The 17859-nt window shown below is 46.7% G+C and overlaps 1 protein-coding gene across 1 annotated transcript; it reads left to right on the top strand.

Annotated features, from left to right (window-relative positions):
• Nucleotides 1–527: 527 nt before the first annotated feature.
• Nucleotides 528–6724, top strand: TMEM218 (transmembrane protein 218; the record flags this gene model as incomplete). The annotated part of the gene is made up of 3 exons (XM_080701558.1): nucleotides 528–637; nucleotides 1440–1542; nucleotides 6590–6724. 3 exons carry the CDS (start codon nucleotides 528–530, stop codon nucleotides 6722–6724), a joined length of 348 nt encoding a protein of 115 aa, XP_080557684.1.
• Nucleotides 6725–17859: the final 11135 nt, after the last annotated feature.

Genomic DNA, 17859 nt, shown 5'->3' with positions numbered 1-17859 from the left:
AAACACTGATGGCTATTCTTCTTTAAGCACTAGAAAGTTTTCCTCCTTTTGTACATAAGAGCTCAACAGTAGCAGTGGAAATTTCTGTCTTGCAATTGCCTGGTGATTCAAAGTTCATACCACGGATTTAACCCGAGGGCTTCACCTCGTGCGCTGGCCTAGAGCTGCCAGGCCTTGCTGCCTCCTAATGGTACTTAGATTTTTGTAGTGAGGGAACGCTGAGCTTTCTATGTGGGCTGTGAACTCAGAGACTGAATTTGAATTGATACACAGAGCAGAAAACAATCTCCCATTCCCCACCACAAAGAAAGGCTTTGGGTTCCAAATGTCTAGTTCTCATTAAAGGAGACCAGGACTGGACATTCCTGAAAATTAAAGACCTGTAGCAAATGATCCTTACAACACACTAGTCACCCACCCCTCCCCGTCCCCCCATAGCGAGGCCAGGCTTTGTGGATCTCTCTGAGGCAGGGAGTGGGCGCAGGCGGCCCCAGAGGGTGCAGGCTAACGGCGGCTTCCTCTCCAGGATGGCTGGCACGGTGCTCGGAGTGGGTGCTGGCGTGTTCCTTTTAGCCCTGCTCTGGGTGTTGGTGCTGCTGCTGTGTGTGCTGTTATCCAGAGCCTCCGGGATAGCAAGGTAAGGCGTTCTTTCCAGCTGGGAGTCCTAGGTAAAAGCAATTAGAGGCAAAAATCGCTGATGCTCATTAAACATTTAGAATTCAGAAGATCATTTTTGTAATTACTGGCGGTTTGAATGAGTTGCATTTTAACCTCTGATCATAAGCACTAACTGTGTTATTTATGCTCTGAGGCAAAGAGGGGAGGGGAGGGAGGTGCATCTTGCAGCTCTCACTATAGAGGAGATGGGGGGAGACGAGATGACAAGAAAATCCGCTTTCGCTGCCTATTGAATCTCTTGGGGTTGGATGTGGGAGTTTTCTTTAATTGTTCAGATTTATGGCTCATGCTCAGTCCAGTCCCTTAATGCTGTAGGCCTGAGCCCAGGGAAACTAAAGCATTCGGTGAGTTGGGCTGGGCCTTTGCATCAGAACAGAGTTGGGCCATTAACAGACTCTGAAAATAGAGTTGCATGTCAGTAGGAAACAGAGAATGTTTGAAATGTTCTGGTGTCAAATCAACCAAAGTGGATGTCGGCAGGACTGCTCGGGTTTGTCTTGGTCATGACTTCATGCGGAAGCACGAATAACACTGAATTCCTACTGCTGGGAATTTGTAATCACCCAGAATAAATAGGAAAGCACCCTGCTGCTAACCTGTCCAGGAAGGAAGGCTGTGGGGTGGTGCAGGGTTGTGGCAGCAGGTTTCTGGCCACTGTTAAGGACTGAAACAGAATTTTGGCCCCAGGGAAGGGCCAGTCTGGGCTGATTAGAGAAGAAACTGTAAACAGTGCTTTTAATGCTTTGTCTTTTCTGTCCCAGGTTCTCTGTCATTTTTGTATTCTTTGGTGCTCTGATCATCACATCAGTTCTGCTGCTTTTCCCCCGAGCCAGTGAGTCCCCAGCCCCAGAGGTGGAAACGAAGGTAAAGCTGTCGGTTCCACTTTGCCTACTGCTCCAAACTCCCGTCCTGCCCCGCACCCAAGATCTGTCACATTTGCAGTGTGCAGACGATGACTGGAGCTCTGAGGGAATTTTAAGTCCCCTGCCCCTTCACCCAGGAAAAGAATCTTCTGAGTTCCACCTGCAGCACCACCAGGCAGAGATTGGCCCGATTTGGTCTCATCTCTTGTGTCAAGTAGAGCAACTATATGTTGAAAGGCCACCTCCTCCCTGAGCACAGAGGGCGAGGAAGTGAGTTAGCAGTGGGAACAGGCTCTGAGTGAACCATTCCCATCCCTGGTGGTCTTGGCTCAGAACCTCAGGTCTTGGGCCAGAACTGATGTGGTACCCTCGGGGTGCCGAGCACCCTGACCTCCCGTCTCCACCCGTGATGTGGAAAGAAGCCTTTCCTTAGAGGAGAGCCTTAGGGAAAGATAAGGATGTCTGTGGGAAGTGGAAGGGGGGACACAGATGAACTCCACACTGACAGTTCCTTTAGCTCACATTGCAATGATGTTACCTGCCAGCCCCACCTCTATACGTGGATTTCCATGACTCGCTCATAGTCCTTTTCTGGAGATCCATCCATTCTGGCTGGGGACTCCACCCGTCCAGATTTGGGGCTCTGTCTTTACTATATTTGGGTGGCCTCAGATCCATAGGACCTTTTTTTTATGTGTACTAAGGATTGAACCTAGGAGCATTCTACCTCTGAGCTACATACACGGCCATTTTCTTTTTTAATAGAGTCTCACTAAGTTGCTGAAGGTCTTTCTAAGTTGCCTGGGCTGGTCTCAATCTTGCAATCCTCCTGTCTCAGCTTCTCATGTACTGTGGTTACAGGCATGCACCACGTGCCTGGCCTCCTAGGGTCTAGAATGACTTCTTTTCTCCCTTCCTCCTTCTCATAGCCTTTTTCCTCTCAACTTCCATTTTAATTTTTAAGTACTAATGACAACAATAGCTAACATTTATTAAAGGATTTCTGCGTACCAGGTCCTGTGCTAATTGAGCATGTTGTTTGTTTTATCTCACTTAAACCTCAGAGCAATCCTAACTAACATGAAATAGTGACTATCAATATCCCCCCTTTATAGGTAAAGTCACTTTATAGGTAAAGTAAGAGGTTAAGGGAATTTGCCCACAACCAGACATAGACAGAAAGAGGCAGAGCAAGGATTCGAGCTGTCTGCCTTCAAAATCTTCACTGTTGGGAATCCATCAGAGCATCAGGGAGCATCCCAAAGGACTCACAGCTCACCAATTTGATACCAGATAGCAGTGCACAACATTATATAACTTACATAACATTATATATCACACTGCAACGTCCACACATTTCCAGCTCTACCTAGGACCAAACCATGGCAAAAGGGACATTCATTCTGAAAACTCCAAGGGAATTAGTGCCACACAAATTCAGAGCGTTATTTTCATTGGTGCCAAGTGCAGAGGTACCATGTGAACGAAGGGTAAATTCCCTCTGTGTCCTTATCTTTTTAGGAGAGAGGGAGTACGTAGGACAGCGTATTTCTATGTTGCTGTGACTACTGGAAGAAGGCGTGCAGCAACTACTGTTATGAACTCAGTCCCTCTGTTCTCCGGTATAGGAGTTTCAGACTCTGGAGAGAACAGGCTTTGAGCAAAATATGTCTGTCAGCATGGCCAGAAGAATTGGAGTTCTCATTTTCAGGTCTTGAGAGCTGGCCCCTGTAGCAACCTGGCTCAATACTGTATCAATAATACATGGCCTGAGCCTTCTGCACCCAACGCCTGCTAATTGGCTAATTAAAAAGTGAAACAGTTGAAGGAGCAAACATGTAGCCCGCCAGAGACTTGTTCAGCAACAGAGCCAAGGTCAAAGTTATGTTAAAGCTGTTTTATCAAACTGACCTTCATTGTAAGTTGACTGTTGGGGTAATCTCTGGAGCAGCTGGGGTGTCTTGGGTCTTCTTCCCAGTGTCTTTGGATCTCAGCAGTCATACCAGAGCTTGGATTTGAGTATCAGCATTATATTAGTTTTCTATTGCTGCTGTAACAAATTACTGCAAATATAGTGCCTCACAACACATATTTATTTATTTATTTATTTATTCATTCATTCATTCATTCATTCATTCATTCATTCATTCAGTTTTGGTACTGAAGATTAAACTCAAGGCCATTCTACTTCTGAACTACACTCCCAGTTCATCCTTTTTTTTATTTTGAAACAAGGTCTCACTGAATTGCTATGGTTCTTGCTGAGTTGGTGAGGCTGGCCTTAAACCTGCATTCCTCCTGTCTCAGCCTTTCGAGTACTGGGATTATAGGTATGCACCACCATGCCCAGCCTCACAACACAAAGTTTTTTTTTTACAGTTCTGGAGACATCCAAAATCAGCTTCACCGTTCTAAAATCCAGGGTCAGGCAGGGCTGCGTTTTTTTCTGAGGTCCTAGGAGAGAATCTACTTTCTCACCTTTTTCAGCTTCTAGAGGCTGCCTCTAATCCTTGGTTCACTGCCCCTTTCTCCATCTTTAAACCAACAATGTAACATCTCTCTGACACTGCTTCCATCCTCCTCTTTCTAGGATTCTCTTTCCTGTCTCCTTTAAGTGTTAGGTACTCAGTGGTGACATTGGACCCTCTTAGACTGGAGAATCCATGCTACCTCCCTGTTTTAAGATTAGACACCTTAAGTCCTCAACTGGGCACGGTGACGTGCACTTTTAATCACAGTACTTGGGAGACTGAGAAGGAGGATCACAGGTTGAGGCTAGCCTCATCAATTTAGCAAGACCCTCAGCAACTTAGTGATACCTTGTGTCAAAATGATAAAAAAGCCAGGCATGGTGGTCCACACTTGGAATTCCCCGCGATTGGGAGGTGGAGACAGCAGGATTGGACAGGTTCAAAGCCAGCCTTGCTGGCTTACGAGACCCTGTTTCCAAATAAAAATATAAAATAGGTCTGGGAGTATAGCCCAGAGGTAGAAGGGATCCATCCCCAGTACACACACACACACACACACACACACACACACACACACACACACAAAAAAAAAAAGGAAGGAAGGAAGGAAAAGAAAAAGAAAGGGCTAGGGGTATATTTCAGAAATAGAATGCCCCTGGGTTCAATTCCAGTACCCCCCTCCAAAAAAAAGAAAAAACTATTAAGTCCTCTTGCCACGTAATCTAACATATTCATGGCTTCTGGGGATTAGTATGTGGGCATCTTTGGGCCAGATTTTGGATCTGCCTCCTCCTTCACCTCCTTCTTCTCCTCCTTCTCCTTCTTCTTCTTCCTTTTTTGGTAGTACTAGACTAGGGATTGAACCCAGGGGCATCCTACCTCCAAGATAAACCCCAGCCCTATTTTTTTTTTTTTTTTTTTTTTTTTTGTGATACTAAGGATGGAACCCAGGGGCATTTTACCTCTGAGCTACACCCCAGTCCTATGTTTTATTCTTTATTTTGAAACAGTCTCACTGAGTTGCAAAGGGCTTCACTAAGTAGCTGAGGCTGGCTGTGAACTGCAATCCTCCTGTCTCAGACTCCCAAATGCTGGGATTAAAAGTGTGCACCACCACACCCAGTGTGGATTCTTTTCTTGATGTGGGTTTTCAAAGCTTCTGTGAAGCCAGGTGTGGTGGCACACGCTTGTAATCTCAGCATTTGGGAGGCTGAGACCGTAGGATTGCGGTTCACAGCCAGCCTCAGCTACTTAGTGAGGCCTTCTGCAATTTAATTAGACCCTGTTTCAAAATAAAGAATAAAAAATAGGGCAGGGGGTGTAGCTCGGAGGTAGAATGCCCCTGGGTTCCATCCCCAGACCTGCAAATAAAAAAATAAAAATAGAAAAATAAAAACAAAGCTTCTATGAAGTCAGTCATTCACTTGGTTTATGTTGCTGCTCCATTAAGTCTGTATATTAAATTGCTTTTTTCTGCCCAAATTTCAGCACCACCATCTGGCTCTGGGAAGAATGGAGCTCTAGCAGTACACAGCAGACAAGTGGTAGAGCCAACACCAGTTATAGTTTGGGTGGTGTGCGTGTGCGTGTGCGTGTGTGTGTGTGTGTGTGTGTGTGTGTTTTTTTTTCTTGCACTACTAGGGACTGAACCCAGGGCTTTGCAAATGCTCGTTCTGTCACTGAGCTATATCCCCCCCCTAAAATATTTAACACTAAGTTGCCCGGGCTGTCCTCAGACTTTTGATCCTCCTGCCTTAGACTCCCAAGTAGCTGGAATTATAGGTGTACAACACCACACCCAGGAGTTATAGGTTTTTGGCAGCAAAGACCAATAGAAATGGCCTACAGGGACTCAGTGGTAGCTCAGTAGTAGAACACTTGCCTTGCATACACGAGGCCCTGAGTTTGATCCCTAGTACCATACGCAAATAAAAATTTAAAAAATAGTTACCTGGCAGCAAACTGTGTGCTGGAGCAAATTATCTTCTTAGTGTCTTAGTATCTCAGGCAAATGACATTTTCCCTCTCCCTTGGGATGCTGGGCAATGAATGTGAGGGTTCAGCACTACTCTGATCAAAGCTCTAAAGTCACCTTTTCATTTTGAAAATGGACCCTTCCAAACAGCAGTGGGTTGATGGTTTTTAGGGCTGGATCCTATGTACATGGGAGTTTGTTATACTATTCTATTTTAACGCATATCCGAAATTCTTCATAACAAAAGTGTTTTAACAACAACAAAAACGAGACTTCCTAGGATCAAGCCAGCTTCTCATTAACTCTTCCAGATTACAGATTTCAGAACATAAAAGAACTCGGCCAGGGACTTGAAAGGATTTATGAATCACCTAAGTTGAGCCATTCGTTCCCTGCACCTTATTAATCCTTTATTTACCTCCTATCTCCTATGCAGGGAGCTGAGAAAGAAAGTCTTCTTTATCTATTTACAGAGGGGACTCCGGGCAGGAGGTTATGGAAGTTACAAATATGGATGAACAGAGTCTTGGTGAATTCGTCACAGATTTTGATGAGCACAGCCAGGATGCCGAGTAATTTCTTTTCATGTTTTCTTCCTCCAGATCGTGGATGCCTTTTTCATTGGGCGCTATGTCCTGCTGGCTTTCCTCAGCGCTATCTTCCTTGGAGGCCTCTTCTTGGTTCTAACTCATCATGTCCTGGAGCCAATCTATGCCAAACCATTGCAGTCCTACTGAATGCTGTTGGGGAAAGCTGGGACCCTTCCCTCTCTGCATTTTTATGCCACTGATGAGCAGAAAGGTACTCTTCAGAACCTTGTTTGGACATCCTTCATATCTTAAGATCATAGGAATAGCCACTCATCACTAAGACAAATCTCTTGAGCACCAGCTTCCAGAAACAGGGTTGCAAAATTATCCCCATTGGCACAGATTCTCACCATCTTAAGAGGGATATTACTGTCTGTTGAGTACCCACACTTCTGGAATTCCATCTGTTGTGAAAGGGAAATAGTAATGGTGTCTGCTTAGAGTGGATTTCAATCACGTCATTCAGAAATGGGTTTAGGGTGAGAGGAACATTTTGGCTTCTGCTGTCTAATAGAAGAACCTGTTCCTTTTTGATAATATGTAAAATTCTTAGTTCTAAGGTTGGAATTACTTGAAAGGAAATGCACTCAAATGCAAAAGATTTTTTGTTTTTTAGTATGGTACTGAGAGTGGAACCCAGAGGCATTCTACCTCCAAGCAACAACTCTAGCCCTATTTTTTCTTTATTTTTGAAATGGTCTCACTAAATTGTGGAGGGCCTCACTAAGTAGCTGAGGCTGGCCGTGAACCGGAATCCTCCTGTCTCAGCCTCCCAAGAGCTGGGATTACAAGTGTGTGTCACCATGCCCAGCTGCAAAAGGTTATATTATTTTATTTTATTATTTTTGTGGTACTGTGGGTGGAACCCAGGGGCTTTTCTACCTCCAGGCTATACTCCCAGACCCATTTTATACTTTATTTGGAAACAGGGTCTCACTAAGTTTTTGAGAGCCTCACTAAGTAGCTGTGGCTGGCTTCGAACTGTGTGATTCTCCTGTCTCAGCCTCCTGAACACTGGGATTACAAGTGTGCACCACTGTGCCCAGCACAGAAGGTTATTTTATTGTGCTAATTTAGAAGACTGGTTTAGATGTTGATTATTAGCCACTCTATGTGTATAATTCTAGAGTGCTCTCAAAGCAACGGATCTCACTTTCCTCAGCTCTAATAAAACAATAAATAAACAACCACCAGAGGACTGACTTTCACTTCAAACTCCTGGTCACACTTTCCTGAAGGGAGTATTTTTCTATGTCAAATTCGCGAAGAAAGAAAGGGAGAGGTATGGAACTGTTGGTTGTCTGTCTTCCTGCCATGGATCTTTGAGCTCTTTTTCTTCCAGGGTCCGGTGGCCTCTGCAGGCCTTACTTAATGACTATAACAGTCCACTTGGGGTCATGCTCCTTCCATTTCATCTCTGTAGCCTTTTGTCCAAACCTAGTAAGTAATGTGTGTTCTAAGCATTTGATTTTAACTTCACATCTGTCTGGTTTCCCAGACCAAGTGAAATTTGTCACTAAGTGGAGAGGCTCGGGCTGTTTCTACTTTGGAAGTGTCCTGGCTCCTAAGAGTGTCGGAAGCAGGGTCTTCTGGCTTAAAATGAAGGACCCAGAAAACAAGTTGAAAAACTTGATTAGGTATGTGCTATCTGCCAATAGTGAGCTAATTCCTTTGATGTTTAATTTGTTTAATCTTAAAACAATCTATTAATAGATAAAAACTAAAAATAGGCCGGGCGTGGTGGCGCACGCTTGTAATCCCTGCGCTTGGGAGGCAGAGACAGGAGGATCGCGCAGGTTCGAAGCCAGCCGCGCGCGCTGGCTTAGGAGACCCTGTTTCCAAATAAAAATGTAAAAATAGGTCTGGGAGTGTAGCCGAGGTAGAAGGGCTTCCAGGAACCTCAGTACCACCAAAAGAAAAAAAAAAAAAAACTAAAAATAAAACAAGATAAAACAATCTAGCTGGGCGTGGTGGCTCACACTTGTAATCCCTGCACTTGGGAGGCTGAGAAAGGAGGATCGCACAGGTTTAGAGCCAGCCTCAGCTACTTAGTGAGGCTTTCAGCAACTTAATGAGACCCTGTACCAAATAAAATATAAAATAGGTCTGGGAGTATAGCCCGGAAGTAGAAAGCCTCTGGGATCCACCCCAATACCACCAAAAAAAAAAAAAAAAAAAAAAAAATCTACAATCATCCTCATTTTAAAGTAGAAAAAACTGAGACTTAAAGAGATTAACTGACTCTCCCAAGTTCTAAACTATAGCCAGGGTGCAAACCCAGGTGTGCTAGACTTCAGGGCCTGTCGGGCTAGAAGACCCACCAAGCTCTGTGGAACTTTGAGGGAGCTTAGGGCCACTTGTCCTTTGCTTTCTGCCTGTATCCTCTTGCCAGGGTAAAAAAGTACCCAGTCCTGCCACCCCAGAAAGGTGTCAGCCCTAAATGACGAGAGGCGAGGGGCTGGACAGGGCCAGCTGTGGCCCCTCCCCTTGAGCTCTCTGCTGTATCTTCTTTGGTTTGGGAACCTTTTGGAGATAAGCCTTTATTTAGAAGATTTTAAACGAAATTATGTCTTCATCTGGCCTAGGGCCTGTAAGTAAGAAAAGAAGAAACACCCCTCCAAGCAGACTGGAGGAGAGACTAGAGAGGACAAGATGCTGAAGGCAGAGGGTGGGCTGGGCTCACGCGGTCTTGCTCCTGTCTGGACACACTTGGAAGCGTGCAGGTGCCTGTGAGCCTCCGTGCAGGAAGCTGAGCCTGTGCCAATGCAACATCGGCTCCCAGCAAGCACAGGCTGCCATTTGCCACCTTGAGACTTGCTGAGAAAGCAACTCTGGGAAAATCCTACAGGTTCCTATCGCTCCAGCATTTTTTTTTTTTGCGGGGGGGGGTGTCTAGGGATGTAACCCAGGGGCATTCAACCTCAGAGCTACGCTCCCTGCCCTCTTTTTTAATTCTTTATTTTGAAACAGGGTCTCACTAAGTTGCAGAGGGCCTCGCTAAGCAGCTGAGGCTGTCTGCAAACCGCAATCCTCCTGTCTCAGCCTCCCGCATGCTGGGATTACAAGCGTGCACCACCATGCCCGGCTAAAATGCTCCATTTTTTTTTTTTTTTTTTGGTACCGAGGATGAAGCCAGGGGCATTCTCCCTCCAAGCTACACCTGCAGTCCCTGTTTATTCTTTATTTTGAAACAGGGTCTTACTGAGTTGCAAAAGGCCTCATTAAGTAGCTGAGGCTGGCTGCAAACCTGGATCCTCCTGTCTCACTCTCCCAAATTACAAGCTGGGATTACAAGTGTGTGCCACCACACCTGGCTTAGATCCATCTTTTTTATTTCTCCAAAAGGGTGTGTGATTAATCAATAGATAGATAGTATTTGTAATTAGCCAGCTATAATTCCAAATATTCAGGAGGCTGAGGCAGAAGGATCGCAAGTTTGAGGTCAGACTGGGTAACTTAGCAAGACCGTGTCTCCCAGTAAAATATAAAACGGGCCAGGGATGAGGAGCTGTGTGGTAAAATGCCCTGCATTCAATCCCCAGCACTGCCAGAAGAAGGAAGAGGAGGAAGAAAAGGAGGAGGAGAAGAAAATAGCTGTGAGGTTTTGGATATGTGAAGGAAAATGTGTTATGTAAGAAAAACTAAATTCCTTCTCAAACACTGTATTTAATGTATATTTTAAAAGTATAATGTAAATGATAGGCTCGTGTGTTAAGGATTGGCTTTCAGCAAATCTATACTTTGCGCAAAGTTTATTTCAACTTGGCCCCCTTCTGTAGTTCTGGAGTCTGTAATTACCAGCTGTGGTGGAAAAAGTGTTGGAGTTCTTTCTTCCTGCATAGCCAAGGTAGTCGTGTCCAACCCCAGAAAGAACCCACAGGGTTGGCCCCAGGGAGGGCTGAGTGAGCTCACAGTGACCTTGAGATACTTCAGCAGGCGGCACCCCTAATCAGTGTCTGATAGGACGCCCCTTGTGTTCATGACCTTCCAGAGACAGCACTCAGGGGTCATCCCTAAATGCCAACAGAAATCATCTTAGTGTCTTGTTAACCATTCTCTGATCAGTGGCCTTAGGGCAAGTTGTGCTAATGTGTTTTCTGTCCAGAGCCTGCCCTGATCCCCACTGCTTAGAAGGTAGAGAAGGAAAGTAAATCCAGGCTCCATATGTGAAAGCAGGTTATTCCATAGCCTTCCAGAACTGTATCCTGACTATTTAAATTAGCAGGATGCCTACAGCAGAGACGTTTGGTCTGTTAGGTGGCACTGTGTGTGATGTCTTAGACGTTTTGTAAGCCCACAAAACACTGGAGAGTGATCCCAAGGACACCCTACCACTGAGCTACATCCTCTGCCCTTTTTATTTGAGGGACAGGGTCTCCTTAAATTGCCAAGGCTGGCCCCAAACTTTCAGCCTCAGCCTCCCAAGTAGCTAGAATTACAGGCACACACCATTGTGTCCAGCACTTACTAGGTAATTTCTTGCTAAGTTCCTTAAATTCTTCACTTACAAAAATGGAAGTAGCCAGGCGTGGTGGTGCACACTTGTAACTCCCGGGCTTGGGAGGTGGAAACAGGAGGATCGCGCAGCTTCAAAGCCAGCTGCACTGGCTTAAGAGACCCTGTTTCCAAATTTTAAAAAAAAGTATAAAATAGGTCTGGGAGTATAGCCCAAGGTAGAAGGGTTTCCAGGAACCCCAGTACCACACACACACACACACACACACACACACACACACACACACACACACAAAGGAAGTAAAGCTAACATTCTTTTTTTATGCAAGGTATCTGAAATTTAACCTAAGATGGCATCAGAAATATGTATGAATGCTTGGGCAGTAGAGAACACAGCCATTCATTCATGCACCTGACACATCCGCTGTTTTATTATTATTATTATTTTTTGCTTTGATTGCATGTCTGTTGGGAATGAGGCACTTTGGGGTGTCTCAGCTGTCTTCCTAATTCCATTTGGAGATGAAGGCATCCCAGTTGCTTTTAAATATTTTTGTACTAACAGAAGGTAGTCCAGCTTTTCCCCCCAGTTCCTTAAGACACAAACTTTTCTACCAACTCTATTTCATTGCTGCTGCAGCTGAAGCATTTCTGTTTTGTTCACAATGCATAAAGATACCTACTGCCATTATCCTACAGATGAGAAACAGTCAGAGAGGAGAATGGATTTAAAAGTTCCACAGCTAGTTCGTTAGAGCACTCAAACCTGACACGCTTGCTCAGCCTCCCGCTAGATTCCTAACATCTCACTTCTCAGTTTAAAGATCATTTTTGGCTTTCAAACGACTCCTTGTTTTTATATTGTTTAGCACTATATTTGATCTATTTGAATCCACCATCTCCCTAACTCATATCCCAAAAGGTAAAAGCTTAATTAATGAATTCTAATTAACATTGAGAGCAAAAATAACAAACATTTTAGGTCCTTGGCTTAAATCTTTAAGTATTTGGCTGTTGTTACACAGAAACCAATTTCCAGATGTGAGAATCAGAACCGTATGGAAACAAATCTGGAAATGTGTTGATTATCCTCAGAGGAACACAAAACCTAAGCTGAAAGGGATTTTATAGTTCAGAGAGTTCAACCTTTAATCTCTAGGTCCATCCCCAAAACTCTGAAATAAGTACACTTGACAGGCTAAAATCAGTTTTATTACACTTAGCACACACACACGCCAGGTATTTTTCTAAGTATATTGTAAGTACCAAATTACGTTGTCACCTATCAGCCCTACAAAGTAGGGCCTCTTACTGACCCCCTGCCCAGGTGGAGAACAGGCACGAGCTGGCCCCTGATCACTCGGGGTGGGGTTGGCAGGAGGCAGGACTGGAAGGCGGGCAGTGGGACTCAGCGTTAAGCTCTTAGCTCCCTTCCATTATGCTATGTTGCTTCATAAGATGAGAGCCGGAAATGGGACTAGGGAAAGGCAGTGCAAATCCGCTTGATAGAAACACCAAAGAAAAGCAGTTAAGCCTGGTGGGAAGTCCAGAATCTTAGGAACTGGGCAGGAGTCCGGGGCAAAGCAGTCAAAAGGCTTGTGAGACCTTGGAAACAACTTCACTGATCAGCCCTGGGTTCGGGGCACACCTCTGCTCTCTTAGATTTGGCTTCCCCTTACTTAGAAATACTAGATAATTGAGAAGCTAGAAGACCAGGTCCTCAAGAAGGGCCTACAGAGTACTCTGCTTCAGCGCTGCATGGCCATTCCCCCCACTTGTGTCCAAGTTCAGGGGATTTCTTCTGTTCCCTTGTCTTTAAATTCATCGTGCCGCAGTTTTACACTGAGTATATATATATATATATATTAGTTTCCTACTGTTGCTGTAGCAGATGACCACAAACTTAGTGGTTTCGAACAATACAATTTCTTTTCTTACAGTTCTTGAGGCCTGAAGTCAGAAATGGGTTTTACGGGGCTAAAGACAAAACTCTGGGGACTCTAGGCGACAGTCTGCTTCCTCGCTTTCTCTAACGTCTGGAAGTCGCCCACATTCCCCTGGCTAATGAATTCCAAGGCCGCAGGGCAGCCTCCTCCAACCTTGAACACCCCCCCCTCCCGCATTATGATCTATGAGGAGCATTGTGGTTACTCGGGGCCCACCTGACAAGCCAGGCTGGACTCATCTTGGATCCTTAATCACGTCTGTCACTTAAGGTAGCCCATGTCCAGGCTCTGGGAATTAGGATGTGGGCATCCTTTGGATGGGGGCATTCTACCCACCACAGAATCCAGGGCCTCACAGCTGGAAGGATTGCTTCTTCCACCATTTCCCTCTCCCACACAACTTTACCTGCAAGGACTGTTGCTTTATCTACTTCTGGGGTTCTTGGCAGCAATTCTCCTGCCCCGCCTGGCCCCCCATGGCGTGTTGAGTCCCTTCCTCCCAACCGTGGTCTTGGCTGTAGCTTCATAAGCCGAGCTATGTGGGGAGCTTTTTTCCCTTTCTTTTTTCTTTTCTTTTTTTTTTGCGATACTGGGGATGGAACCCAGGGGCATTCTACCTCCGAGCTATTTTTTATTCTTTATTTTTTATTCTTTATTTTGAAACTGGGTCTCACTGAGTTGCAGAGGGCCTCACTAAGTAGCTGAGGCTGGCCATGAACTGCGATCCTCCGGGTCTCAGTCTCCCGAATGCTGGGATTACAAGCGTGCGCCACCACGCCCGGCTTTTATTCTTTATTTTGAAACAGGGTCTCATTGAGTTGTAGAGGGACACACTAAGTAGCTGAGGCTGTCCTCGAACCCGGATCCTCCTGTCCCAGCCTCCCGAATGCGCGGGCTCCTTTCCTTTTCCTTTCCTTGCTTCTTACCTCCTCCTCCTCCCCCAAAGCTAGCCCCACACACACTTGCCCGACCTCCCAGTGGATCTCTAAAGGAGAAGTGCAAAGAGTTATTGCTTTTTAATTACAAGTGCTATTGTAGCATCTATAAGGAAGAACATTTTAAGCTTAATTGAGACCAAATGTGAAGTTAAATTAAATGAATAACTAATTAACGTAATGCTCCTGCATTAGCCCCATGTGAGTGCAGAGGCCCAGAGAGGAGGTAGGTAGGGGCCTCTGGTGAACAGTCAGTGCCCAGAGCTGAGGGGCACAGGGAACCTGGCACGGGGAGGCCAGGGCAGAGGGCAGGCCTCAGGGTTAGGGACCCACCGCCCCAGCCCAACCCTCCTTCCTGAGGCCAGGCTCTGCGCTCCCACCTCTCTTGTGTGAGCTTATTTGCTTATAGGAGCTGATCCTGTCCCCAGTGCTTAACAGAGCAGGACTCCACAAGTCTGCCTGCTTAATTCCTCCCCCTTCCACTCCCCTCAGTCCCTTATCAGACTAGTCTTGTGAATTCTTCCTTCATAAGCCTTCAGTTGCAGTGATTCCTCCTGTGGCCACCCGACCCCCTGCCAGCCCTATCCCTCTGTGGTGGGGTAATGAATGGTGAGCTCTCAACCTGAATGGCTGTCTCCATGCACCTTTTCGTATATTATTTATAGACATTTTTATATTCCCTATCTTGTCCCCTGCTGAGACAAGTTGCTCAAGGGCAGGGAGTGTGTTAAATACTTATCCCCTTCGTACCACTCCTACCAACTAGGGAATGTTATTGCCATCTTTTTTCTTGTTTTGTTCTGGGGATTGTACTCAGGATCTTCTACCTCTGAGCTACACCACTAGCCCTTTTTTATTTTTTTACTTTGTAACAATCTCATTACATTGCTAAGGATCTCGTTGAGTTGCTAAGACTGACCTTGAATTTTCCATCCTCCTGTCTCAGCCTCCCAAATACTGGGATTCCAGGTGTGCACCATCTTGCCATTTTCTAGTGAGAAAACAGGTGTAAAGGTAGGAAGTGGTAACGCTGGGGAAAAGGAGACCTCAGAAGAGCCCTGGTTGTAACCTGACCTTCGTCCACAGCAGAGTCATCCAGGAAGGAAATTCTCATTCTCATTCATTTTCATTCTCTCTCCTCTCCCATTCTCTCCTCTCCCCTCCCTTCCTCCCTCCCTCCCTCTCCCTCTTTGGGGGATGCCGCACAGCAACTTGAGCCGGCGCTAGGCTCTACCACAGGGTTGTGTCACCATCTAGTGGCCTTTGGAAGTAACACAGCTTTTCCTTAAGCCGGCCCCTCCTAAGCAATGACGTCAGGTACATTTTTCTGGTCGTGAAAGAAGCAATCCTGAATGCCGAGCATAAAGCCATGTGCCATAGTTCCTGCCCCCCATGGGCTCTGAGGACTTCAGAGTCACTGACTGGCTCCTCTCAGGACCAAAGTGAGATTCAGGCCTACTTGTTCCATTTCAGTCTGCATATCCAGTTACCGCACTGCCCCGTAAGGTATCCCAGGGAATGGACTGCTTTTGTCTTTCCCTGGGGCTCTAGGCTCCCATCTTGCTCCATGAGTCATCAATGTCATGAGCATGCCCTCTGGCAATGCCGGCTGTCACCATCCCCAGCACCCCAGCCCTGGGACACTGCTTCAACAAGCCACCAAAGCCCCACTTGCTGCTGCTGTACCAAGCCCTGCCAAGGATGAGCACAGGCACCGCTGGCAAAGGAAATCTGTATTGGTGCTTCTGGGCAGTGGCAGAAGTCAGGCATGAGTCAGCCTGGCCTTTGTGGAGTGGAAGGAGCATGTGTGGGCTAGACGGAGCACAGCAGATCAGAGCACAGGGTAGAGGGGGCTGCAGCCGGCTTCCAGCCACTGCACTCGAGCCGGGAGCACCTCAGGTCTTGCTCATCTTCTCACCCTGGCACTTGTGCTCTGGGCGCTGAGTCCTCTTTCGGTGTCCATTGCCTATTTCATCCCATAGTAGAGCTGGCATCTAGCAGGCACATGTTGGCATTTCAGTCTCAAAATACTTTGTACTCAGGCTGGGATTTCCAGGCATGCCTTGCCCCCGTCAGTCCCTACAGCACTGACATGGATGTCATCGTCTACGGAGGCAGCATCGCCTGGGGTCAGGGATCAGGGGGAGGCAAGGGAGGCACTCCGCTCTCTGGGTAGGCACACGCACAAGCCTGAGAGAGTGCCCCCCTTTCATTCTAGACCCGAGGTAGCATCCTTGCCCCACCCTAGTCTTGGCCCTGGAAGAAGAGCCATATGCTAGGGGAGTCATCAACAGGAGCAAATGGAGGGTGGAAGAAGAGGATCCAACTTGGAAAAATACACAGAGAAGGTTCATGGACAAAGGGACAAAGAAAGGCCAGGCACCTTTGGAACCGGGAGAGATGCTCCCTATAGGTACTGGCCGATTGCAGAAATGAAAACTGAACACGGAAAGGAAAGATATGCCTTTTCTAGGCCTTGGCCCTACGGGGCCTCTGCCTTCTGTCTTGGAATCTGAGCAGGCAATAGTGTGCAAGTCCTTCCCTTGGGCTCTGATCCCTCGCTCCTGCTTGCAGCTTCCAGAGCTCAGGCCCTTGATCTTGCGTTTCCTCATGCTTGGCAGTCCCTTCCCATGCGGAGTCTTCTGCACCCTTGGCAGCAGCATGGGCTGGGCTGGGATGGCCGGTGTTGGATTGGAGACGTCACCTCACCCATCAGTGGACATTTCCATTGTCTTGCCCATGGGGAGCACGTTGGGGCCCAGCAGGGGCTCTCCACATTTCTCGCCCAGTTGTGGCCTCATATTTCTTTATACCTGTATGAAGAGGACAGAGGAGTTGGAAGATAAAGTGAGATACAACTTAATAAGCTCCTGCTTTTTATCTCTGCTCCCCTTAATTAGGGCTCACTTTGGCCTCTTGGGTAGAAACCAGTAAGACAGAATGACATGAAAAATCTCAGAATGTTTATGCCACACTTGACAGCTTTGTAAAGCAACATTTCATATACCATTTGCCTCAGCCGTGGGTATTTAGGGATAGAATCCCCATTTATGTATAAGGATGCAGAGACTTGAGGAGTGTGCCCAAGCTCTTAGAGATGAGTGGAAATAGAAGCCAAGATTGCCCAGGGATTTTAGATTCCCAGCCCAGCACACTCTCTGATCCAGTAAATCGGTACACAGGCCCCACTGGCCTTTCCCAGAGACAGGCCAGCTTGGGACTACAGCAGTACCCAACCAAGCAAACCCCCACAGTCCGGGACCCCCTTGGGGTCTTCCAGGACTAGGTCCTCACCTCTAAATAAGAGTATCTGCCTCTCAAGTGGTTAAGAGGTGGACTATGATATCTAAGGCCCAACTCCAATCCAGGTGGGGAAATGCTCATTAAATATTTCTTCTTTTCCCTTTCTGTTTCTTTTCTTTCCCAACTAGTCTCCTACCAGGCCCAGCACAGAGAAGCAGAAGTGGAAGGTGCTAACTGAAGTGGTCAGTCTCCTGACCCCCTCACAGGGCACGGCAGGCAGGGATGGGCAGGAGACACTGAACGTTTTCTGCTTACAGTTTAGCTTCCTGCTTTTAATCTTCTTGCATGGTACCTGTCTAAAATAGAAGTGCTTCCCCAGAATTGCTTCCCTGATACCACGCAGGTTACCATGACCCCAAGGGGCTCCTCTTCATATCCACCATCCAACCCAGGTCCAGGCTCTGGTCAGCTCATTAGCAAGGGGCTCCCACACAGGACAGCCAAAAAGGCCACAGAGAGTCGCCCAGCCACCTGCACCAGCAGGAGCCCCAGCCTCTGGACAGCCCCACCTCCACCACTGAGCCATCCCTGCCTCCTCCACAGCCACCACCACTGGACACCAGGCAGAAAGCACACCAGGCCAGCCACCAACGTGATTCAAATCTTGTCTCAGAGGCACTGATTGGCAGTTGTTTTGTCTGCA

Source organism: Muscardinus avellanarius (assembly GCF_963383645.1).
Source record: "Muscardinus avellanarius genome assembly, chromosome: 1".
Lineage (NCBI taxonomy): Eukaryota > Metazoa > Chordata > Mammalia > Rodentia > Gliridae > Muscardinus > Muscardinus avellanarius.
The sequence above is the reverse complement of the archived record's forward strand: the minus strand, read 5'-3'. Positions and strand labels throughout refer to the sequence as shown.